Here is a 25,413-nt window from a genome sequence, read left to right as displayed (position 1 = left end):
TTTATATACTTACAAAATTATGTGTTTTTCAGAAATATAGAGAATAATTTTCCCCATAGTTTACTACTGTCAGGTTCAGTAAGGGAATGCAAGGACTTCCATAATGGCAGCTGCTATTATACCCAGATACTTCCTAACTCCATCTATCCTTCCCATGAGGACAATTATTACTTTTGCACCATGAATAGTTGCAAGAACCATTGAGCTCTCTCTGAATTTATAACCAGCTAATCACAAAGATCCTCTATGGCATTCTTTAAGTTTGTCCAAAGCAGAATACAAATCATTGAAAATCCTCCCTAAGATTGTTTCTTAGGAAACCTGTTTACCTGGTAATTGTTGTCAAAAATAGTGTGGTCACCACGAATGAGTCACGGCACTCAACCAAGTTAAAGGGACAGCCCCAGGTGTGCCAACACAAAGAGCAATGGAGTACCACGATAGAAAACCAAGTGTTCATGTAAATCGCTCTGTGAACGTCTTATAAACACTGTGGAGTCTTGCCATGGGAGCTGTCAATTACCACACCTGAAGTAAAGTGATTGTTCATCACATAACTGGGCATCCTGAACCTTCAAAACCCTTCTCCCCCTTGAAGCCAATGACACTCAGACAGACTCAGGAATGCATTCGGCAGCCGTTCCTCTGATCCCGACTCCCCTCCTCAAGTCCTACTTGTCCAACTCCCTTGTCTCTGCACCGTCAATTTACTAGTCCATGATGACACTGAGGTGTTTAAGCCTGAATTTTCACCAATTCACACATCTCCGAGGATGTTATGCCTACCTGGGAATTTAAAGGGACAGCAATTTTTACATTTTATTATTATTACTATTAATTTTCTTATTGTCCTCTTAAGATATTTTTTTTGACAATGTTCTGCTCTATCCAGAGTGGCTGCTTGTGAATAGAACTTTTAGCTTTTCCCCTCAGCTTCCAATGCCAGGCTCTAATCCACTGACAAAGTAGTGGCCAAATGTACCATTGTACCTGTGATCCAGGAGGATAGTGTGTGTGTGTGTGTGTGTGTGTGTGTGTGTGTGTGTGTGTGTGTGTGTTGGAGGGGACCGGCCAGTGTGAAATGATGGAGACAGGAGCCTGCAGCCTGAATCTCGGTGGCCTGGATGCTGCCCAGTGGCAGGGGTTAAAGATGGTGCTGGCCCTGCCATGTCAGGCTGGGAGCTAGGCGCGGTCTCAGCGTATTAAGAGCCTGCCCTCCAACTAGAGATGAGGAAGCCGTAGTCCGCTCCCTCTGCGGCTGGTGCGCCCCCTCCTTCCCCCGCGAGAGCTGAGCGCAGGCCAGCCTGATTTTACAGAGGAGCCAGCCATCCTTGGCAGAGCGGGGATGCTGCTCTTCCTTGTGGGGCTCCTGTTAAAGTTAACGCGGCTGGTTAAAGTGCACAGAGTCTGGCACCCTACCAGCGCTCGGTAAACGGTCTCCACTGCTATCGTTGTTATAAACCCGTTAGTTACCTCGGGGAAGGGGAAAAACACAAACCCACGGGGAACCGGAAAAGTCTGCACTTGGGCGGGACGCGGGAACCCCGATTTGAGGAGGGGGGCGGCGGGGGAGATCCCGCGCCAGCAGCCAATCCAGCTGTCCCGGGGAGGAAGAGGAGGAGTCAGAGCCACTCCGGACCCGCACTGCTCGGTCCCGCGCCGCGCGCTCGATCCGGCTCCGCGTCTCCCCGCCGTGTGCCCATCCCGCAGCCTCCTCCCCGCGCAGACATGGCCTCAGGAGCCACCCCCCCAGCCGTGAAGGTGAGATTAGCCGGCCTGGCGGCTGCGGTCCGCCCCTGCCCGCTGCGCTCTCGCTCCCGCCCGGGGGGGACCGCGCATCGGGGGCGTGCGCCCAGCCTGGGTGCCCTGCCCGTGCGCCCCCGCCGAGGCGGGAAAGGGCTGGGGCACTGCACCAGGACCGGTTCGCCCAGGGGGAGGGGGAGGGGGGGCGGACGGGAGGGAAAGCTTGCAAGCTTGCTCCCTCCACCTTTGGTCTCAGCTGCGCCCTCACCGTGCAGGGTGTGGGCAAGCCCTTGGGAGAGGGGCTGTGGGCAGAGCTCCGCCGCGCGCCAGCCTTTCCCGAGTGGGACTGCTTTTCCCGGAGATGCGCTCGGCTGGGGCTAGCAGCGTGCCTGCAGCTCGGAGCCCGTCTCCTCGTGCTTCCGCTCTGATTCCGCTTTCTGCCCGCGGCCCACGTGGGAGAACTAACGTGCTTGCTCTTTTACAAGCTTCCGGCTTTTTTTTTTTTTTCTTCCAAACGTAGGCCTTCCCCTGAAGTGCCCCCTGCAGCACGTTGCTTCAGGCATTCTGACTTGTGCAGCGCGGACCTGGAGTAGAGGCGGCTCCCTCGGTGGAGGCCTCTGGCTTTAAACTGCTTTGTTTGCGATCTTGAAAGTCAGAGATCGGTTTCAATCAGCGGTTCTCAACCTTCTGGCCCTTTAAATACAGTTCCTCATGTTGTGACCCAACCATAAAATTATTTTCGTTGCTACTTCATAACTGGAATGTTGCTACTGTTATGCATCGTCATGTAAATATCTGATATGCAGGATGGTCTTAGGCGACCCCTGTGAAAGGGTCGTTCGACCGCCACAGGGGTCGCGACCCACAGGTTGAGAACCGCTGGCACTTGTAAAGTCTCCGCACAAGACACCTTTGTGCGGTGGGATCCTGAGCCAGAGGAGGGTACGAGTTCTGAGGGGTGCCCTGAGCTTCCCTGGGGCTTACACACTTCTGGCCTGGCTGGCGTCCTGGGAGAGTGTAGAGTTACAGTGCTTAAGGGGAAATCGATAAAACTTTAGATCTCCTCTCTGTTTATGATTGGCTAGGAAGTCAGATAACTTCAGACATGCTTGGCCTCAGGGGTCGGGAGGAGGCCCGCCTCCTTTACCCAGGTATCTCTTGGTTCCTCGCTTTGTGTTCACTTCTCCCCGGAGAAGGCAGATCTCTGCGGGCTCCGTGTTATCGGTCACAGTGATTATTCGTTTATTAGGCCCTTGCAGCTTTCCATGCGACAGTCAGGACCGGGAGTGGGGTGGGGAGTGTTGTAGGCACACTTAGATTTGAAACTCCGTTGGTCATTTTGAAGAGAATATTGCATTCAAATATATCTGCAGAACACTGTTCCCTTACCAGTAGGGGGGGGGGGGGGAGGCAGAAAGAGTTTTAATGAAGCTCATGTGCTAAGCGAGTTCCTGGTGCCCCATCTATAAAGTGGGGGTTTGCTGCAGGGTTTGCTGGGGTGTTGAAACTTGTTCAGTGGGAGTGCTTTTAAGTGGGGGAGCTGAGATTCGTTTTGAATATCTTTTCTCCAACAATTAAATAATGGTAGGTGTCATGGCCACCGCTGTCAGTGGGCAAGCAGGAAACCTGTCCCGGACAGGAATACACTTAGAGAAATAGTAAAAACAGGGAGGGGTGGTATTTAAAACAATCTCACGAGAACCTGGTTCAGCGTTCTCCTCGCCACACAGCCTCCCTGTAAAATTGGTGCAGTGCATTTGAGTGCGCAGTGGGCACTGCAGGGCACTGTGGCGAGAGCCTGATGTAATATGGAATGATGCATATTTTTTGGCCCCGGCGAGCTGCTGAGTATAAACTGAAGAAGTACGGCGTCGTGCTAGGCCTGCCTGCTACTTGCTGTCTCTGAGGTTAGAAGGGTAAGGCAAGCCGTTGCCGTGGAGAATCCATGCTGCCAACACCAACGTCCCCAGGCTCCTGAGGCAACATCCTGTGTAGACAACATGAGGTGCCGGTGTCCAGAGCAAAATAGGCTGATAAAAACCATATCCTGCCCCCAGATCATGGAATGCAGAGCTGGAAGGTTCCTGAAGATGCGAGAGCCACACGAACCCCTTTTTGTGGGTAGGACGCCGAGGCCCAGAAAGGTCAGCTAAGGTGCCCAGCATCATACAGTCGGACCTAGATGGTAGCTGGCATTCCACCAACTAGGTGTTGTGAGACATTCCTGAGTCCCACCTGTGGGCTCTGTGCCCTGTTTTATTGTGGGACTAAAGAGATCGTGCAGCTTTAAGGAAGAGCGATTGTAGAGTGAGTGCAAGAAGCCAGCTGCCTCCCTCTGCCCACTGGGCGCTCGCCCCTGGGATTGATAACAGCCCCTGAACTGATAACAGCCGTGTCTGGGAGAACCCCAGCATCAGCCGTGGGCAGGTGGTATGCTTCACCATGCAGGGGCCTGAACAGGTCTTTGGCACCCAGACAGGGCATTCTGGGGGCCTCCTTCAATGGGAGTGTGGGGGTCCCCCAGGCAGTTTCCCAGCTTTTGTTCTGGGGGATTAAAAATAAGTCTTGTTTATTATGGTTGCTATGACAGGGAGGGGATATGGTCCCACTGTAGGTGGGTTAATGAGCTGTTCACAAAACGGCGTTAGGGGGACGGAATGTAGACTGGAGAATGGGCTCCTTACGCTCGCCTCTTGGCTGTCTGTACCTGACCAAGGTCTTCAGATCCAAGGTCTTGAAGTGACTCTCAGAAACTGGGGGACAGCCTACATGCCCCAACTGGGAATGACCCATGAGCCTGTACTTTTTGTCCAGGGACACGGGGGCATTTTGGTCAGGACAACTCCCGTCTTTGTAGGACTGTCCTGAGCATTGCAGGACATGCACCCCAGGAGAGCAGTGCACACCTGGCCGAGGGACCTGGGCTAAGTCCCTGAGGCAGAGTCTGCCTGGAGAGGAGATGGAGCAGCACCAGGCTCTGTCCGGCCCACACCGAAAAGCCAGGTTAGGGGCTTTTTTTGTTGTTGTTGCTTTGAGGAAGTTCATTTGGATTTTGTTTGTTTTCGCTAAAGGTGGGAAGGTGTACAAGGACAGTGACAGATATTAATGCATTATTTTCATTTGATTCTTATAATTCTATGAATAGTGCGGGTTTGGTTCCAGACCGCCACAATAAAGCAAGTTGTAATCTGTTTGCTGGCGGAGGGTCTTACCTTCCATTTGTTAAAAACAAAAAACAAACAAACAAACAAACCACAACAAACCTACAATATCTGTGAAGTGCAGTAAAGGGAAGCACAGTAAAAAGGAGGTGTGGCCCTAGTTGGTTTGGTCGGTGGATATAGCCTCAGCCTGTAGACTGAAGGGTTCGATTCCGGTCGAGGGCCCATGCCTGGGTTGTGGACTCAATCCCAGTAGAGGGCGTGCAGGAGGCAGCCAATCAATGATTCTCATATTGATGCTTTTATCTCTCTCTCTCTCTCTCTCCCTATCTCTTCTTCTCTGAAACAAAAATATTTTTTTAAAAAGGTGTGCCTATAGGTACAGGTGAGAAACCGTGTGCAGTGGACCCTAGATCGATAACTGTGGTTATAATCATGGTGTTCTAGTCTGTGCTACGGAAGCTTCCAAAACCGTGGTTCTCAAAGGACTCGGTGCCTCTGCACCCACCTGGGAATATGTTAGAAATGCAGGTTCTTGGGCCCCACCCCAGTCCTGCTGAATCCGGAGCTCTAGGGGGCGGGGCCCAGCCATCTGGGTTTAGAAGGGCCCAAGTCTAGTCAGGTGCCCACTAAGGTGTGACAACCACTGCCCCAGGGAGCTTTGAAAAGGCTGAGCATCTGCCGGTGATTCTTACTGTACTGGTTTCCTGTGGCTGCCTTAAGGATGACCACAAACTCGAGGGCTTAAAACCATGCAAATGTGCTCTCTGACAGTTCAAATCAAGGTGTCTGTAGGGCAAGGCAAGTCCTCTTGGAGCATGGAAGGAGGAATCTGTTTGTTTCATTGCCTTTTCCAGCCTCCAGAGGTCACTGGCGTTCCTTGCCCCTTGACCTGCCTCACTTCCTTCATCACATCACCCCCTTCCTCGAGTGATCATCTTACAAGGACCCTTGTGATTGTATTCAGGGCCCGCCCAGATAATCCGGGATAATCTGTCCGTCCCCAAATCTTTAATCACATCAAATAATAATGGCAGCTTCTGGGAATTAGGATGGGGCAGATAGGATCTTTCTCAGGGGCCATTCTTCAGCCTGTGACCCTCAGGGAGCCCTGATTTTAGACTTTCACGACCCGGGTCCTAGAGCAGGTGTTCGGTTCTGGCTGCGTGTGAGGTCCACCTGCGGAGCTTTAAGAAAACAGCCTGTGCCTTGGCCAGTTCATCAGCATGTCTGGAGTCTGTGGCCTGGGCTTTGGTATTGAAAGCTCCCTGGTGAGTCTAGTATCTAGCCCAGGGGTGGGCAAACTTTTTGACTCGAGGGCCATAATGGGTTCTTAAACTGGACCGGAGGGCCGGAACAAAAGCATGGATGGAGTGTTTGTGTGAACTAATATAATTTCAAAGTAAACATCATTACATAAAAGGGTACGGTCTTTTTTTTTTTTTTTTTTTTTTTAGTTTTATTCATTTCAAACGCGGGCTGTAGTTTGCCCACGGCTGATCTAGCCGCTGACCCAGGGGACACACTGGGAGGGACCCTGCTGTCCTCAAGGGAAGGTGAGCTTTAGAGAGTACAGTAAGCTTCCCGGAAAATCCTCAAAAAATAATGGACCGTTTCAGGAGGGATGTCTACCCATTAGAATAATATCTTGACTTTGCAGGGGGAGGCTGGTTAAGTAAAAACAAAGGATGTTCTGAACACAGTGTTACTTATTTGCTTGCTGGGGCTGCCATAGCAAAGTACCACAGACTGGATGGCTTAGGCAGTGCTGGAGGCTGGACGTTCAAGATCAAGGTGTCGGCAGGCCGATTCATCTGAGGCCTCTCACCTGGGCCGGCAGAGGCCATGTCCTTGCTGTGACTGTGTGGTCTTCCTTCCGCGTGTCTGTGTCCTGGTCTTTTACGAGGTCACCAGTCATAATGGACACCCCCCCTGCCCACCAGAGACCTCATTCAACCTTATCTCTTCAAAGAGCTTGTTTCTAAAAATAGTCACATCCTGAGGTATCAGGGGTTAGGACTTCGCGGTATTGGTTTGAGGGACACAGTTGAGCCCATAACCATCACCCGCAGGGGTGGCTTACAGATGGGTCATCTTGTCAGAGATGGAGCCACCAGCTCCATTCGTGGACAATATCGCGGGTTTTGAACAGGCCTCCCAAGCAGACGTTTAGCCACTTTCTCCTCACACAACTGGACTTCTGGGATTTTGCAAGGCCCTGGGAGGTCTCCAAGCCAGTTTGGCTCAATAAGGCGGGCGCTGTCTGCTACACTTGCCAAACTTGTCAGTGGCGACCAGAGCTGAAGGACTGAAGCACTCAGATCAGGGAGTGCTGCCCGGCTCTCTTGCTTCGAGAGCTTGAGAGGCAGCCCTCCGCCTGGCAGGAGCTAGTCTCAGCTGCTTGGGGTTATGGTGTTTTGAGATGCCATCCTGGAGGACTGGGTTCCTTAGGTAGTATGTCCTGGCTTCAGTGTGATGGTGCCTCAGTGTGAAACCAAGGTGGGTATGTGAAATCTGGGTCCAGGCACCAGGGGAAATAGAGGGGAGGGGTTCATATGAGCCCTGTCAACATGGCTGGAAGTAGCCATTCTGCCCAAGTAAGCCAGCATGTCAACAAAATGCTTTCGTCTCAGAAAGTCAAATCCTCTCCTTTGAAGATTGGCTTGGTGGTGTGTCAGTGGGAGAGTGTGGGATGACGCTAAGCTATGAAAATCTGGCAATGATCTTGATTGATCAGGGGGTCCCTATTCAGAACTTTATCTTGTGTAATGAAGTCCTGGCTGGGGAGAATTGGCCCCAAAATCCCATCTCAGCCCCGGAACACATTTCCTAGGCAGCCTGGGACTGCCTGCATGGGGGCTGATGCTTCTGGCCCAGGAGGCCCAGTAAGATCTTGCCGGTGCTTCCTGAGTGTGGATGAGGTCATTGATGGAGAGCTGCCCCACCCCCAGCCCTCCCAGGGGGTTCACTTAGACGCCCAGAGTCACTGTTTCTAAGCGTGCTCTGTGACCTTCGGCCAGAACTTGACCTCTCAGAGCATCAGTTTTCTCATAAGATGGAGAGAAAACTTTTCTACTAGGGCAGTGATGGCGAACCTATGACACGCGTGTCAGAGGTGACACGCGAACTCATTTTTTGGTTGACTTTTCTTTGTTAAATGGCATTTAAATATATAAAATAAATATCAAAAATATAAGTCTTTGTTTTACTATGGTTGCAAATATCAAAAAATTTCTATATGCGACACGGCACCAGAGTTAAGTCAGGGTTTTTCAAAACGCTGACACGCCGAGCTCAAAAGGTTCGCCATCCCTGTATTAGGGTATGATGTTATAAAGATTCCCAGGGGGGTATTGGGAGGAGCACGTGAAAGGCCTGGGTTGCTATTCCAGCGTGGCTCCTTGTGATTAGCTCTTGGATAAGTCTCTTCCTTTTTATGCTTTCTCTTTTCAATTTATTAAAATGGGTGTAATACTATGGCGTCTGTCCCGTAAGACTGAAGCGCCTACCATAGTGCCTGTGATATTAAGTGCTCAGACACAGTACTTTGCCGTGGAGCCAGCAGGTGGCGACATTGCCACATCTTGGCACTGCTGGCCTCAATCTGCCGCTGCAGGAAATGGTTAGAAATCCCAGTTCCCTGGAGTGGCAGTATTCAGTTGCTGTACTTGTTCTGTGTCCCTTGCAAGGTAAGTGTTTCCATGAACAATCAGAGCCAGTTGGGTGAATGGATGGACACTCCTGCAGATAGTCCAGGGCCAGAGACCACGTGCTGGGCTTTCTGGCTAGCAGTAGCAGCTCTTGCTTCGATGCCCAGTACTTAACTACCTGTTCCTTGCTGAGGACCTGAGGACCGAATTACCAGCTACCTAATGCAGGGTTGTCATGGCGTCAGGGTGGTGGGGACTGGAGCTTGGGAGTGCTGAGGGTGAGCTCAAGGGCACTGAACTTCAGCAGGATCCGCATTAGCATTTCTTACGAGCTTCCGCAATGCTGGGCTAGCTTGCCTAAACTGAGAGAGAGCAAGGTTTCAAAACATGTTCGTTTTGTGCATATGACTCTGAGAGTCTAATGTGAGATGCTATGGCCCAGAGATCACCCAGAAACAGCCAAGTCAAAGTGGTCATAAGCTTTTTGTTGTTTTGGGGTTTGTTGTGTGTGTGTTTGCGGGGGGGAGGGGGTTGTTTTTGCAAAATGGAAGTTTTCATCGGTGATAAAATCCCTGAAGAGCAGACTGAGAGTAATTTGAGTCAGCAGTTCAATTCTTTGGTCTGGAGTGATGACATGTTAGTCCCCCGTGTTGTGTGTGTGACCACAAGTACCTTTCGAGGTATTTGAAATGAAGGGTAAAATGGAGAAGCCAGGCAGATGAAGGGTTAGGATTGCATAAAACAGTGTGATTTAAAAGGAAAAAAAAATTCTATTGAACTGGCATGATTTAAATGTATAATTTAAGAGAACATTTCTGTTGCTTTGAAACGTGAATGTGAAACTGTGATTTGAACCTGTGATTTGTAACCGGCAAATGTGGTTAGACTTGACTACACGTAACGTGCTGTGGTTTCAGTAATGGACCACAAGGTGGCACCAACTTCAAACACTGGGCTAGCCCGGCTGGTGGCTCAGTGGTTGAGCTTTGACCTATGAACCCGGAGGTCCCGGTTTGATTCCCGGTCACGGCTTGGGGCACACCCCACGTCCGGTGGCGGGCGGATCCCCAGAAGGGGGCGTGCAGGAGGCAGCCAGTCAGTGGTGTTTCTCTTTCACCCATGTTTCAGTCTATCCCTCTCCCTTCCTCTCTCTCTAAAAGTCAATAAAAACATCTTTTAAAAAAACAGGTTTAGCCACTTGAGGAAGTTGTGGGGAGGCAGAGTTCCAATGCCTGTAACGGGCAGCTCTTCAGCAAAATCTCACCAAATTGCCCTTATTTTCTGTTTTGTTGACTTTTTTAAAAAATATATTTTATTGATTTTTTACAGAGAGGAAGGGAGAGAGATAGAGAGAGTTAGAAAGATCAATGAGAGAGAAACATCGACCAGCTCCCTCCTGCACTCCCCCCACTGGGGATGTGCCTGCAACCCAGGGACATGCCCTTGACCTGAATCGAACCCGGGACCCTTCAGTCCACAGGCCGACGCTCTGTCCACTGAGCCAAACCTGTTAGGGTGACTTTTCTTTTTTCTTCAGTGAACTGAGGGCCGCAGAGGTAACCCTTTTCCCACACATTAATTTAAATCCGCTTGTTAACGCGATGTGAAAATTATTCAGATGTTCAGTTAATCTTTAACTCGCCATTTTTTCCCCCCCTCAAGGAGTTACTGTCTCCCACTTAGTGGAGACTTTACTCAACTGACAACAGATTTAAAGCATTGAAAACAGGCGCTCAGGTCATTCTCCATTGGGTTTCTTAGTGAAGTGTCATCTCTCTCGCCTGTTGCTGGCAATTTAAGTACTGCTTCTCCTTTAGGAAGTAGTGGCCCGGAAAGCAACCTTCCTAACGACTTCATTTCTCTAATTTTTCGTTGACTGGCCAGCTAATATTGTATTTATCTTTGAAATTGTTCTTGTTTGTGTTTCTTCATCGTCCAATCAGATTGGTTTCAAGGACTGTTAGGTTCTGGAAACGGCAATACGACACTGGAATTTTTAAAAGATTGGAACTACCTTTGAATTACTCATTTGTTTGCACATACCTAGGAATGACATTTGGGTTTCACAGATATACATGAGGCTCATCTTTCATGCTATTCTAGACTGGTCTGTCTGTGGTCCCCTGCAGCTCCGATGTTAGTGGCTCAGGAAAGAGCATGTCTTGTGTTTCTTTATCTAATGGAGGGATGAGGAGAAATCATTAGGAATAGTTTCCATCCCAGCAGCCTTTTGAACATTCTTTATTCCAGTCCATTTAGTGGAGAATAAAAAATCGGTTAGAGAGTGCTTTCTGCAACCGCAGTTGCCTATTTTGAGGACTGATTTCCTGCTGAAGCTAAATAGAGTACCTTTCTGTACTAATTTGTTACTCAAATTATCAGCAGTAAATGTGATAAAGTCCAAAAGGGTGACCTACGTTTGGGTTATTTCAAATGTGTGTTGAATGACTGTTCGTCAGTAGTTGTAGATTTTTAAAAAAATAACTAGCAGGAATGGAGAAGAGCAGGTGAGTAAACGAATTTGCTTCTGATCTTGTTTCTAATGGAAACTGGTGAAATAGGGCACCCTTTTGTGGTCTCCCTTTAGATTGGAATCATTGGTGGGACAGGCCTGGATGATCCAGAAATCTTAGAAGGAAGAACCGAGAAATATGTGGATACTCCATTTGGCAAGGTGAGTACCCAGTTCATGGAGACATACCAGCTGGCTTGATTTTTAAGTTTAAAATAATTTTTTGAAATGGCTGTTGTCTTGTCAGCCCCGGGGCTGCCTGCCTCAGGCTGAGAGGGGCCAGGAGTCCCGTCAGTGGGTTCTACCAGCGGAGACAGTGTCTCGAAGGGCGCCCGACTTCTTATATTAAAAGCACTGCTGTTGAACATGTGCAAATTACTTCTCAATTTACATTCCTGGAAGCCACATACTCATCTTAGACATAGCAACTGTACCCTTCAGTTCTCTGCGTTTAAAACATGTAAATCAGCTTCTAATCTGGTTACATTAGAAGCTGTAATGTAGGTCACGTCACACTAATTTAGGAGAAAGGCCATGGGAGGAAGCAGCATTCAAAGTAAGCCCTGGCCCAACAGGGGATTTCGTGGGGATCCGTAACAGGATTGCAGAACTGGGAATACAGTAAGACCCTCCTTTTCTATTTAAAGGGGGCTGCTCCTCGTGCCGCTTCCAAACATTGCAGTTTTCCATCCGGCTCTGAGGGTCCCAACCAAACCCTCTTTTTCAGAGAGTCCTTGGGTTGACCTCAGGTCTTCCGAGTCCTGCTATATTATATTATATTATATTATATTCTCAACCTTCCTAATGCCACAACCCTTTAATACAGTTCCTCATGTTGTGGTGACCCCAATTTAATTGTTACAAATTGAACATAATTAAAGCATAGTGATTAATCACAAAAGCAATATGTAATTATATATGTGTTTTCTGATGGTCTTAGGCGACCCCTGTGAAAGGGTCGTTTGACCCCCAAAGGGGTCGTGACCCACAGGTTGAGAACCGCTGTGCTATAAGCTTGGCTCACTTCTTAGCCTTATTTTTTTGGAGCCCCTAGGTTCTCAAAACCTTTCTCTCCATTACCTCAGGCCACCCCTGACCATCTTGTGGTTGATCAACAGAGCAAACGGTTCCAGTGCTCAGTCCTTAATTCTCTTCCCCCTCCCGCCCACGGCGCTCTCACACCTGACAGATACCAACACAGCTGTATTTGATCAGCGAGCCGTCAGAGCCCGCCGGGGTGCCTGCTACCAATAGGTCTCACTAAACGGGATCTAGCCTGAGGCAACCTTCAAATTCCTGTGAACCTCTGTGCTTGTAAAGGCCTCTGTAAATATTTACTGATTATTCATCAAATCTAGACTCTTCTTTAAAGTGTGTGGTCCAATGCCCAAGTTTCCATGGAACCTTTCATGGTGGAACTGTCGAAGTGGCAGCTTTTTAATTGTTCATCTATGTTTTCAAATCACTGAGTTGTAATCATTATTCATTGTGTGCAGCCTTCTGATGCCTTAATTTTGGGGAAGATAAAGAATGTTGATTGTGTCCTCCTTGCAAGGTAAGGTGTCTTAAGCTTTTCAAATGTTACTACTGAAGGAGAATTTAAATTTAACCTAAAACCCGGAAAGAGTAATGATGCAGATATGAGTTTTATGCTGGTGGAGCCAACGTATTTCAGTCACCTTTATTCACCACTTACAGTGTTTGGGGCAAGTTAAACTGATTTCATATCTCATCAACCTAAATGGGATCCCCTTTTTAGGTTGGGAGAGTAGTTAGAACAATCCAATGAGTGATAGGATGCATTTGACTAAAGTTGAAACTCTTTTTCTAGTTAACAAGATAAAAGAAAACTGTTTTATTCAGTGAATATTACTATAGTTCTGTTTTTGGGGAGTCGGTTTTGGGTCCCTGAAGTGGTTTCTACACTCTTGTTATCTCAGGAAGTTTTGCAGGGTTCCCGGTATAGAGGGAGAAAAATCATTGCATCACATTAGAAAATACGTATTGGTTTTCTGTTGCTGCATAACAATTAACCACACATTTAGCAGCTTAAAACAGCACATGTGATCTCATAGTTTCGGGATGTCAGCCATGTGGGCACAGCTTAGCTCAGTCCGCTATTCAAGGTCACACAAGGTAGAGTCAGGCCTTGTTCTCACCTGGAGTTCCAGATCCTCATTCCAGTTCATGTGGCTGTTGGCAGAATTCAGCTCCTTGAGGCTGTGCGCTTTCTCTGCCACATGACCCTCAGCAGGGGCGGGTCATGTGATAGCAGCCCTCCCCTGCAAGGCGGTCAGGATGGAGCCTACCCATGGGAGGGACTCCCAGCAGCTCTGCTGAATCCCATTGGTTGGCATCAAGTCTCGGGTCCACCTGCAAGGTGTCAGCAGGATTGGTTTCCTCTGGGGGCCCGGAGGGAAAGGTCTCTTGGAGGCCTCTCTGGCTTGTAGATGACCCTCTTCACTTGCAGATGACCATCTTGTCCCTGTATCTTCACACATGCTCTCTACGTATCTCTCCAGATGTTCTCTTCTTGTAAGGGTGCCATTTGTGTTAAATTAGGGCCCACCCTAATGACCTTATTTTAACTTAATTACCCTGTTGAAGACCCTACCTCCAAATATGGTCGCATTCTGCTGGTCCTAGGGGTTAGGAACTCAGCATAGGAATGGAGGGGGCCAGAGTTCAGCCCGTAACATGGGTCATGCGTGAAGTGATCAGTTCTCAGATGAAACCTTCTAATGTTTTAAATGCTGTGTTAACTTAGTTGGGTGGCCGGGCAGAAGGAATGGAGAGCTTCACCTGGATGCTTGAGCTTTTATTTCTATTCAGAGGCTTTCTTCATGGGCACCTCTTGTTTTCTGTGTCGGGGATCACAGACCAGATGCCTCTGATTGGGGGGCTTGGCGTCCTACTGGGTAGACACAACTTGGCTTCCTGGACAGGGAATTCTAAGTAAGTGAGTACCTGCTCTCGATAGGAGAATAAGGACACAGACTCTGAACTGCCCTTTAAAACCGAATGGTTTATACTTAGAGTTGGCTGGTTACGGCCCAGCCTCTTTATTCCCCCTCTGCCAACGGAAGCGCTTTGGTGGAAAGGGTTGTAAATTGGTTTTCTCTTCTGACACCATTCAAACGTGCCCCTCACTCACCGACCACATTCGCTCTTCTTCCCGCAGGCATGGGAGGCAGCATACTATCATGCCTTCCAACGTCAACCATCAGGCGAACATCTGGGCCCTGAAGGAGGAGGGCTGTACTCATGTCATAGTGACCACAGCTTGCGGCTCCTTGAGGGAGGAGATACAGCCCGGCGACATCGTCATTATTGACCAGTTCATCGACAGGTATGCCACCCTCTACACCGCGGTCGGCCCCTGGAAGACCATTCCCGGCTCAAATGGACAGTGTGTGGGAACTTGGGGGGAGGGGGAGGAAGACCCACAGGCTTTTGTTGTTGTTTTTTAAATATATTTTATTGATTTCTGAGAGGAAGAAAGAGAGAGAGAGAAAGATCAATAATGAGAGAGAATCATTGATTGGCTGCCTCCTGTATGTCTGACACTGGGGATCAAGCCCACAACCTGGGCACGTGCCCTTACTAGGAATCGAACCGTGACCTCCTGGTTCATAGGTTGACACTCAACCACTGAGCCATGCCAGCCGGGCCCACAGCCTTGTTTTAAGCTTTTTATTGTGGGAGTTCTTACACATATACCAAAAAGAATAAATAATCATTTCAGCATTTATCAGTTCACTGCAATTTGTAACTTTAAGAGATAAGGACTCTTTAAAAAAGAAAAAGTTGCTTAATATTTCCTTAGTATTAAGTGTCCAGGCAGTGTTCTCCTTTTTCCTCTTATGTCACAAACTTTCTTTTTTTTAGTTGATTTGTTCAAATAAGGGGCCAGAGGAGGCCACTGGTTACACACGAGTGTATTAATGAATCTGCTTCTTTGTCTAGAGCAGTGGTTCTTAACCTTCCTAATGCCGTGACCCTTTAATACAGTTCCTCATGTTGTGGTGACCCCCAATTGCATTGTTACAACTTGAACATAATTAAAGCATAGTGATTAATCGCAAAAACAATATGTAATTATATATGTGTTTTCTGATGGTCTTAAACGACCCCTGTGAAAGGGTCATTCGACCCCTGAAAGGGTCGTTCGACCCCCAAAGGGGTCGCAACCCACAGGTTGAGAACCGCTGGTCTAGAGGTCCCCATCCCCTTGCCTCCTTTCTCGTCCTGGGGAGTCTCCCCACGTGCTGGATTTTGCTGTTTGCATCCCTAAGTGTCATTTGGCGTCTTCCCATCTCCTGTCTTTGCCGGAAATCAGTGGTTAGCTCTGGAGACCTTATCAGAACCAGGTTCAAATTCTTGGCAGAATCCTCTGCATCCTATCAGGAGGCACATAATGTCTGGTTGGTGCAGGGCCACAGTTGGTTCAGGAGCTAGGGATTTTTTTGTTATTTACACACGTAAGATATAATGTTTCTTTACCCCCAAAATTAAACAGCAATAGGCTGCCAGGATCCTGGGCTGCTTCTGCCTTTAGAAGTGGTGGAAGAAATCACAAGGGAACGTGGGAGTCCGGTGGGGATTCCTTCCCGCCCCTCCCGCGCCCCATTCCTGGTGGAAATAACTGCCTCCCGGGGTGCTCTGGATGGAGACAGGTGACTGCGCTCTGCACCTTCATTCAGAGTGGTGGGGAGAAGTGCCAAAGAGTGTGAGCTATTTGGGGTTCCTACCAGAGTCCCCCATTCAGTCACTTAGACCACCCTGCAGTCATCCTGCTCCTCCCCTTGTTACCTCTGAACTTACTATACCCAGAGCCTCTCCTTCGTCTTCTGTTATGGAAGGGAGGTTGAGTCAGCCAGTTCTGGGTGTCTGCTGCCTTTCGGGGATTTGTTATAATTTGTCGTCCATCAGAAGGATTCTTGATTGTCCCCCTATGAAAGGAAGCTCTCAGATAGACCCGTAGGAAATGGAGCATTCTGTAAATTAGAAATGGTCGGAGATCGGCAGTTTCATGTGGTTCAGCCTAATATGTAACGGGTAGATTAAAATCATTACATGCTCCTCCCAGCCCCTGTCATTTGTCCTGTCATTGTTGAGCACCTGACACTATATATGTATTGTCTGTCTGCCCCTGTGATAGAATATAAACCATCTGTGGTAAAGACCCTCCTGTTTGCTGCTTTATCCCTAACACCCACATTGCCTGGCCTGTGGTTGTTTGGTCAGTATTTTTTGAGTGATTGAATGAATGTGGTCACACCAAGGGAGAAGGAGCTGGAGTTTGTGTTTAGGGGATATCATCAAAGTCTCTGTGGCTGTCAGAGTTCAAGGGTTTGGAGATAATAGTTTAAGAAAATGGTTGTACTATGGTGGTGGTTTGATTTTTTTTTTTTTTTTTAATCTTCACCCAAGGATATGTTTATTAATTTAGGGAGAGGAAGGAAGAGAGAGAAACATCCATTGGTTGCCTCCCATACACACCCCAACCAGGAATCTTACCTACAACCTTTTGGTGTGCAGGATGAGGCTCCAACCAACAGCAACCTGGCCAGGGCTATAATGTGGCTGTTTAATATAGCAGAGTTTAAAACTCCTTATTCAGAATGATCCACATTGCTCAAGTATTATAGACTAGAGGCCCGGTGCACAAAAACTTGTGGACTCAGTGGTGGGGGGGCGGTTCTCAGCCCGGCCTGCGCCCATATGCAGTCCAGGACCCCTTGGGGGATGTCCACCTGTTGACTTAGACCCACTCTCTGGGGGATCAGGCCTAAGCTTGCAGTCAGACATCCTTCTGGCAGCCAGGGAGCCCTTGGGGGATGTCCGACTAAAGGCTTACACCCCCAAGGGATCGGGCCTAAACCATTAGTTGGACATTCTTAGTGCTGCCACGGAGTGGGAGAGGCTCCTGCCACCACTTCTGTTCTGGCCAGCCATGAGCCAGCTTCTAACTGAGTGGCACTCCCCTTATGGAAGTGCACTGACCACCAGGGGGCAGCTCCTGCATTAGGGTCTGCCCCCTGCTGGCCAGTGCGCATCATAGCAACCGGCCATTCTGCCGTTCAGTCAATTTGCATATTAGCCTTTTATTATTATTACTAGAGGCCCAGTGCACAAAAATTTGTGCACTCGGTGGGGGGGCATCCCTCAGCCCGGCCTGTGCCCTCTCACAGTCGTCTGGGACCCCTCAGGGGATGACCACTTGCTGGCTTAGGCCTGCTCCCTGGGGGATTGGGCCCAAGCTGGCAATCAGACATCCCTCTGGCAGCCCGGCCGCCCTCCGGGGATGTCCATTTGCCAGTGGAGAGCAGGCCTAAGCTGCAGTTGGACATCCTTAGCACTGCTGAGGAGGCAGGAGAGGCTCCCACCACCACCACTATACTGGCAGCCATAAGCCTGGCTGTGGCTGAGCAGAGCTCCTCCCATGTGAGAGCGCCCTGACCACCAGGGGGCAGCTCCTGCATTGAGCGTCTGCCCCCTGGTGGTCAGTGTGTATCATAGTGAACAGTCATTCCCAGTCTTTCTGCTCTTAGGGTCAGTTTGCATACTACCCTTTTACTATATAGGATAGAGGCCTGGTGCATGGGTGGGGGCCAGCTGGTTTGCCCTGAAGGGTGCCCCGGATCAGGGTGGGGATCCCGCTTGGGTGCCTGGCCAGCCTCGGTGAGGGGCTGATGGCTGTTTGCAGCTGGTCGCACCCCCTTCAGGGTGGGGGTCCCCACTGGGGTGCCTGGCCAGTCTGGGTGAGGGGCTAAGGGCCGTTTTCAGGCTGGCGGGTGACTGAAGCTCCCAACCTCTCCTTTTTTTCTTGTACTCTGGGATTTATTTACCTTCTATGGCTGTCACTGGAGCTGAGAGCCAGCTTTAGCTCTGAGGCCAGCTCCAGCTTGAGGCCTTGGCTGCTGAAAGCAGGTATTTGGGGTTTGTTTGGCTTCTATAATTGCAACATTGTTTCTTAGAGTGCAGCTCAGAGCCTGGCAAGGCAGGCGTGGAACCTTGGCTTCCTCCATCACTGGAGCAAGCAAGCCTCCTGTTCGCTTCAGCTGCCTGGCTGCCAGCTGCCATCTTGGTTGGCAGTTAATTTGCATATTACCCTGATTAGCCAATGGGAAGTGTGTTGGAAGTACGGTTAATTACCCTATTTGTCTTTATTAGATTAGACTAGGAGCCCGGGGCACAAAAATTTGTGCACTCAGGTGGTCCCTTAGCCCGGCCTGTGCCCTCTCGCAGTCTGGGACCCCTCGGGGGATGTCTCCCTGCTGGCTTAGGCCTGCTCCCTGGGGGATTTGTCCTACGTTGGCAATCAGACATCCCTCTGGCAGCCTGGGAGCCCTCGGGGGATGTCCACTTGCCAGGGGGAACAGGCCTAAGCTGCAGTCGGACATCCTTAGTGCTGCTGAGGCAGGAGAGGCTCCCGCCACCACCGCTGTGCTGGCAGCCATCAGCCTGGCTTGTGGCTGAGCAGAGTTCCTCCTGTGGGCGCACTGACCACCAGGGAGCAGCTCCTGTATTGAGCATCTGCCCCCTCATGGTCAGTGTGTGTCATAGTGACCAGTCATTCCCAGTCGTTCTGCCGTTAGGGTCAATTTGCATATTACCCTTTTATTATGTAGGATGACCCTGTTTCCCCCCCTTTTGCTCCCTCTACCCAGCTCTTGCCCCCCACTTCTCTCTGGCCATCACCATACTGTTGTCTGTGTCCATGGGTGTGCATATATTTTCTTTGGCTAATCCCTTCTTTAAATTCACTTCTTTAAATTTGTATTTTCAGATAAGTGCTTATAACTGCACTATTATATATTTTCTATTATATCATTTAGAATTAAGATATTTTTTAATTGAACCCTTGTAAATTTTAGCACAATTTAATAAGTTATGCTAGAAGCAATTAGGAGATTTTTCCTGTAATACAGATACATTTCAATTAATATTTTATTAATTTTTAATTTTTTAATATTTTAATTTGAAATAATCTCATACATGTTAAAAAAAAACCTATAAAATACTACAGCATATTATATGTACCCTTCACCCAATTTCTTAGGTGTTAATAATTTAAACATAACCATTATACAGCTAACAAAATTTGGAATATATTTTTCTTATAATCTCTTTAATGTTACTTAATCCATTTACTTTGTTTTTGTTAATCTTCACCCAAGGATATTTTTCCATTGAATTTTAGAGACAGTGAAGGGAAAGGGGGAGACACATTGATTGGTTGCCCCCTGCACATGCTTTGATAGGGACTGGGGATCAAGCCAGCAACTGAAGTACATGCCCTTGACTGGAATCGAACCTGGGACCCTTCAGTCCATGGGACTAATGCTCTATCCACTGAGCAAAACAGGCTGCAGCTTAATTCATTTACTTTTAATCTATATGTGTCTTTATATTTAAAGTGGGTTTTGTTTTTGATTCACCCTCATAATCTGTCTTTTAATTGGTGCATTTATGCCACTGACTTTCAGAGTGCTTACTGATAGAGTTACTGCCATATCAGGCGGCTTCTGGGGCTTTGGGGGCTGGCCTGCAGCCCAGGACCGGATCCAATCACGGGCGGCAGGCAGGCGGCTTCTGGGGTCACCCACAGGAGCCTGGACAGCGGCTCACGCTGGTGGCTGGCGCTGTCCTGCCCTGCCTGCAGTATGCAAATTAGCTGCCATCTTTGTTGGTGGTTAATTTGCATATCGCTGATTAGTCAATGGGAGGTGTAGCGAAGGTACAGTCAATTACCATGTTTGTCTATTAGTAGATAGGATGGCATTAGAAAGAAAAGGCTGTGGGGGTATTCATTTGTTACTTACGTGGTTGACCATATACTGTCTTGCTCCTGCATCTTTTTCTCACATGATTAATATAGAGGTTTCACACACTGGCTCACCCCAGAAAGCAGCTGAGGTGAGCTTGCTCCTGGGGAACGCTTACTCATCAGGAAAGTCCCGCTGTACACAAAGTGCCGAGGGATTACTATGTCAGGTTATTCCCCCTCCCAAAGACATGGCCTTGGGCTTCCCCTTCCATATCCCATCTGGAGTTCTTTGTTCCACCCTCTAAAGCCCGGCTGGGAAGTTCGGGTGCACCCTGATACCAATGACATCATCGCTCTCGGCCTCTTGGGCAGGGTGGGCATTCGCAGTGGAAATGGGAGCTCGTGGTAAAGTCAGGCAGGAGGCCTTTGCTGAGCATTCCCCTCAGCTGCTGCGTAAACCCTTCTTGTTCTCGCAGCTTCCTGCCCGTCTCTTTCACTCTTGCTTGAGAAAGTACCTCTTCATCAGGAAGAAAACAAGCTTCCTTCACCCCCAGCAGGGGGGGCAGCCCCTCCCTGGAGGAGGCCAGCTCCTCTGGCCTTGTGCTCTGCTGCCACTTCCCGGGGCAGCCTCACTGTGAATAGAAATGCTGGTGAGCTCCCAGTTTTGGAATTCCTAGGAGGTGCCACGGATCCATCCTGTTTGCTGCACACAAGGGTAATTTCCCCAGTTTATAGCTGAAGAAACTTCAGCTCAGAAATACTGGCCATTTGCTAGTAATTGGGACCTGTGGGGTTTGAATTCCGGTTTTTCTCCAAAGCCGATGACCTCAACCATCACTCACACACGGACTTCTAGCTCCACCCTGTCCCCCAGGAGCCATACTGGCTGCAGGACAAGGTCCCAGAGATACCTCAGACTTTGTAGTAAAGATTAAATTAGTCCCCTTCATTGCCTTCTAACCCCACACTCCTTCTCCCAAGCCCCCCATTCTTTACTTGGGGAATTGCTAAGTTGGTGAGCCTGGCCCTGACCTGCACCCCATAGTCACTGCTGGGAGCTGTCACCCTCCGTCCGGTCCGTCTCTGAGTACTGCTCTGCCTGCCTGGAGTCCCACCCTCTCTCTCCTCTGTCTCCACTGTCCTCGTTTGGGTCATTTCTTTCTTTATTTTTTTTTAAATATATTTTATTGATTTTTTACAGAGTGGAAGGGAGAGGGATAGAGAGTTAGAAACATCGATGAGAGAGAAACATCCGTCAGCTGCCTCCTGCACACCCCCTACTGGGGATGTGCCCGTAACCAAGGTACATGCCCTTGGCCAGAATCGAACTGGGACCATTCAGTCCGCAGGCCGACGTTCTATCCACTGAGCCAAACCGGTTAGGGCGTTTGGGTCATTTCTTGACCGAAAATCCCTTCTTCACCCTAACTGACTCCCTTCGAAGTTAGTTTCCATACTAGGCCCTAAAACTAAAATAAAAAAAGATGCAGTCAGAGGGTTCTGAAAACCATGCATCCGTCCGCAGTCTTCTGTGGGGGTTTCCCCTTGAATCTGATTATCGAGTATAACGGCAGTGATAACCACCTGCTAACACCACACTTCGGCATTAACTGTGTATTTGAGGGGTGGGGGTGCCCTAATTCTTTTTTTTTTATTCTTTATTAGTTAAGGTATTACAAATGTGTCCTCATCCCACCCCATTAAGCCCTAATTCTTTATATAGAATACCTCACTGAGCTCTTCCTGTAATTTTGTTGTAATTTTGTCCTAGTTCCTTTTGTCGTTGATGCTGATGATCTTTGGGTGGTTACTCACCACCTGTGTCAGAGCCAGGATTTTATTCTTGTACTCTGTTTATCAAGACCTGTTGGAAAATAGGCAATATGAAGGGAAACCTATGTTATCTGTTTATTAAGCACTATTGCCTCGTTGGGATATAAATATCAATTTGTTTTTCTTCTTTCCTGTGGCACCATGACAGTTAGGGGCAGTCATTAGCAGGGAGTGGGAGGATCTTAAAGATGTTGGTCCAAATTCATAATCTTTCAATTCCTTCTGGTTAATAGGACAGACTCATTCAAATTCTTAATTTATTGCCATTCATGCCAATTATTGCCTTCTGTCCCCACTGTAGTTTTCAGCTCCCTTCCCTTCTCTAAGTGCCTTTGTACCCTGACTCCTGAGCTGAATCTTCTAGGATTTGACCTTCACTTATGTACATGCTCTGGACGGCGCTGTCCATACATGTGTGTGTGCACACCCACACCCATACACACCTAGAAACGTCGGAGGCTCCTGCTTCATCCTGTCCATCTTGAAGTTATGCAAATTGCCTAGGGTATAAATAATCCTTTTGTTCTAACCCTGCTGGGGGGGGGGGGGGGCAGCAGTGCGCGAGGCTGCCGGAGGGACGGACCCGGATCCCTGACCCGGCGGGGCAGGGCGTCAGCACGCACGGGCGGAGCGGCCCTGGTTGGGCAGGGCAGGACACCTGGCTTCCGCCCAGCCCCCAGTCACTCCGGGCAGGTGAGCAGCGTGCAGAGAGCCTCTGGACAGGGGAGGCAGGCCGGCGGAGGGCGGCCTGTACTCCCCACGTGGCTGCGGTGGCAGCTGAGAGCGTGCCAAGTGGAGCCTGCAGGCTGAGCTGAGCTGAAGTAGTGCCTGCAGGCCATCAGCGCCCAGGAGTGGCTGCGCAAGTCCCGCCTCCTGTCCCAAAAGGTGCAGGATCGCAGGGACAGCCAGACTGATGTCCTCCTGGCCGCACCACAGGGGTTTTTGGATCTGCAAAGCCAGAGGCCTCCCGTGTGCACATCCTCTCCTCCCCCACTTGCGTGCGAACATCCCCCAGCACACTGTCACCCTCGCGCCTGCAGCAGTCACAGACCTAGGCGTGCACAAGTTCCCCCCACACTTCCATCAACCCCAGCATGCCTAACACCCCCATAGGATGTGCACACGTCCCCTCTGATGCGCTCACTTCCTTTGGAGAGTGTCTGGGTGTTCTGGGTGCTGAGGGTGGGCGCCTGTGAGATGACAGTGAGAGGGCGGAGTGGTGACACCCTGTTCCCACGGAGGCCAGTGCAGCGTCGAGATCACCTCTGGGGGGTTAATGCAGGTGCTGAGGCAGGAGCAGGTGCAGACAGACACACCTGGTGGGCACGGGCAGCCCTCGCTGAGGTGCCTTCGGTCATAGTTCAAGATCAAGAACCCAGAGACGGAGAGGAATTCCATCCTCTCAGTGAAATATTGTGATAGTCGGGGCAACGGTAGAGGAGGAATGTGCACTTTGGGTGCCAGCACGCATGAGCGAAGGCTGCCCTGACTGAGCCTCGCTTGCTTGGGGCCTAGCTCACTCCTGCCGAGCAGTGGGTGACAGGACGTGCTTTTCCAAATTAATGAGAGAAAACGTTGATTCTCCCACTGCCCACGAAGGTGGAAAGTGAAGTGGGGAGACATGTGGGGAGTGAGCGAGGTTCCCTGTCTGGGGGTTCCAAGTCTGCTGTTGGTTTCTTTCACCGCTGACTAGAGATATACAGGGTGTCCCCCCAAAATGTATACACACTTTGAATACCTACTGATTCCAATGGTTTTAAGCATAAGAAAGAAACAACAATGGAGCTGTTATCTGTTAAAAGTGTGGGCACAAACAGGCAGTCGGACATTCCCTGAGGGGTCTCAGATTGGAGAGGGTGAAGGCCAGACTGAGGTGCCCCTTACCCCCACCCCCACCCCCACCCCAGTGCACAAATTTCGTGCACCATGCTACGTGTGTGTGTGTGTGTGTGTGTGTGTGTGTGTGTGTGTGTGTGTGTATATATATATATATATATATATATATATATATATATATATGGCCAGACATCCGCCATGATGTTCCTTACCAGCTACACACTGTTTTGTTGTTGGGTATAGGATTTATTTCAGCTGGCCCCTGAGTGGGAAGTTTGATTGTTTTCTGCTTCCTGTTAGTATTTCAGCCAACGTTTGTGTCCTGTTATCTGTGTGAACATAACTTGGATAAAGGGCCAGCAGTTTGTCACTGGGGGTCGAGGTGACAAGCTTGCTGCTGAGAGCCCCTCTTCCCATCAGCGCTCAGGCTTTAAAGTCGAGGGGGTTGAACAGTTTTCTTATTTTACTCAGTTTCTAAAAACTGAACTTGTCTCTGTCCGTGGGCATCCCTGTTTGAGTAGCCTTTAAGTGACTTCGCTAAAATCAGTTCCCCAAAACCAGTCACCTGCTGAGCAGCCGGCGTTGGCCCGGCTCTGCTGATGAAATCCTTGACTCCTGCTCGCTCCTGCACGCTGAGGCTTGTCGTGACAACACAGTCAATCCAAGAGCCTCGATCCAGAAACAGCCCCCCAGTCTGTCTTTCTCTGGGCTTTCTCCCTGCTCTGTGTGAGAGTGCCCCGTTCCCTCCTGAGTCTGGGACTCGTTTCACTCGCCAGGACACAGCGGCGTTCTGTCTCTTCCACGGGCAGTTTTTTGTTTGTACACTAACGTTGCTGAGCACGCATTCCTGTGTGACAACTCTGAGCAGCTTGGGGGGCACCCCTGCCTGGGCCCGGAATGTGCCATGCTCTGCGGTTGGCAGGTTGGCCCTAAACAGTAGAGACAAGTGCTGAGCAGTTGCTTCGTGTGTGCTCATTCAGCCTCCACACGGACCGTAGAAGGTGGGTGGTATTAATTCCTCATTTTAAATAGGAGGAAACTGATATAAACTGAGGTGTAACAAGATCAGTGACTTTCTAGAGGCACAGAGCTGGCGAATGGACAGTAAAACCACTCAGACCAGTCAAGTCCCTCAAGTCTGGTTTCCAGTGCATGTCCCAAGCGAACAGAGAGGTGAAATCAGCAGTCACCTTGCTGAGCTGGGAGGGTTCCGATTAAAGCAAGAATTGGGGGCAGACCGTCATCATCAGTTTTTTATTATTACCCACAACCGAATTAGCGATATCTTAAGCCAGATAAGCATGTGAATTAGTTTCCTGTTGCTGCTGTAACAAATTACCTCAAACTTAGTGACTTAAAGAATACAAACTGATTATCTTATTCTGTAGGCGTCTAAGGTAGGTGTCACTGACTAGATGTCAGCAGAGCTGCATTCCTTTCTGGAGGCTCTGGGGGAGAATGTTTCCTTCCTCTTTTCCACCTGCATTCCTTGGCTTGTGGCCCCTTCCATCTTCAATGCCATGGTGGGTTGAGTCCTTCTTGGATCTCATGACTCTGACATTGACTCTTCTGCCTCCTTCTTCCATGTGTATGGACTCTTATGATGACATTGAGCCCATTCAGTTAATCCAGGATAGTTTTTCCATTTTATTGTCAGCTGGCTAGCAACCTCAATTCCATCTGTATCCTTAGTTCCCCTTTGCTCTGTAAAATAACATATTCACAGGTTCTGAGCATTAAGATGTAGATATCTTCGGGGGCACGGGGATGCACTCCACCTGCCACCACATGCCTCTTTGCCCCTTTCACAAGTCAGTAGGGCAGCCACCACTCTAAACTCTTGTCCTTGGTCTGGGTTGCTTTCAAGGAGTGTGGTCCTTCTCATTCTTGTCAGCCACAGCTGGA

The 25,413-nt window shown here is 49.2% G+C and overlaps 1 protein-coding gene across 1 annotated transcript in view; it reads left to right on the top strand.

Annotated features, from left to right (window-relative positions):
* Nucleotides 1-1,624: 1,624 nt before the first annotated feature.
* Nucleotides 1,625-25,413, top strand: part of MTAP (methylthioadenosine phosphorylase) — a 46,581-nt gene continuing 22,792 nt past the window's right edge. Inside the window, exons 1-4 of the mRNA XM_081103852.1 lie at nt 1,625-1,761; nt 11,142-11,228; nt 12,563-12,621; nt 14,248-14,415. Coding sequence (XP_080959978.1) covers nt 1,729-1,761; nt 11,142-11,228; nt 12,563-12,621; nt 14,248-14,415 — 347 coding nt within the window. The 5' untranslated portion in view covers nt 1,625-1,728. The remainder of the gene's footprint in view (nt 1,762-11,141; nt 11,229-12,562; nt 12,622-14,247; nt 14,416-25,413) is intronic.

The sequence above is a fragment of the Myotis nattereri genome (assembly GCF_964212035.1).
Source record: "Myotis nattereri genome assembly, chromosome: 12".
NCBI lineage: Eukaryota > Metazoa > Chordata > Mammalia > Chiroptera > Vespertilionidae > Myotis > Myotis nattereri.
The sequence above is the reverse complement of the archived record's forward strand: the minus strand, read 5'-3'. Positions and strand labels throughout refer to the sequence as shown.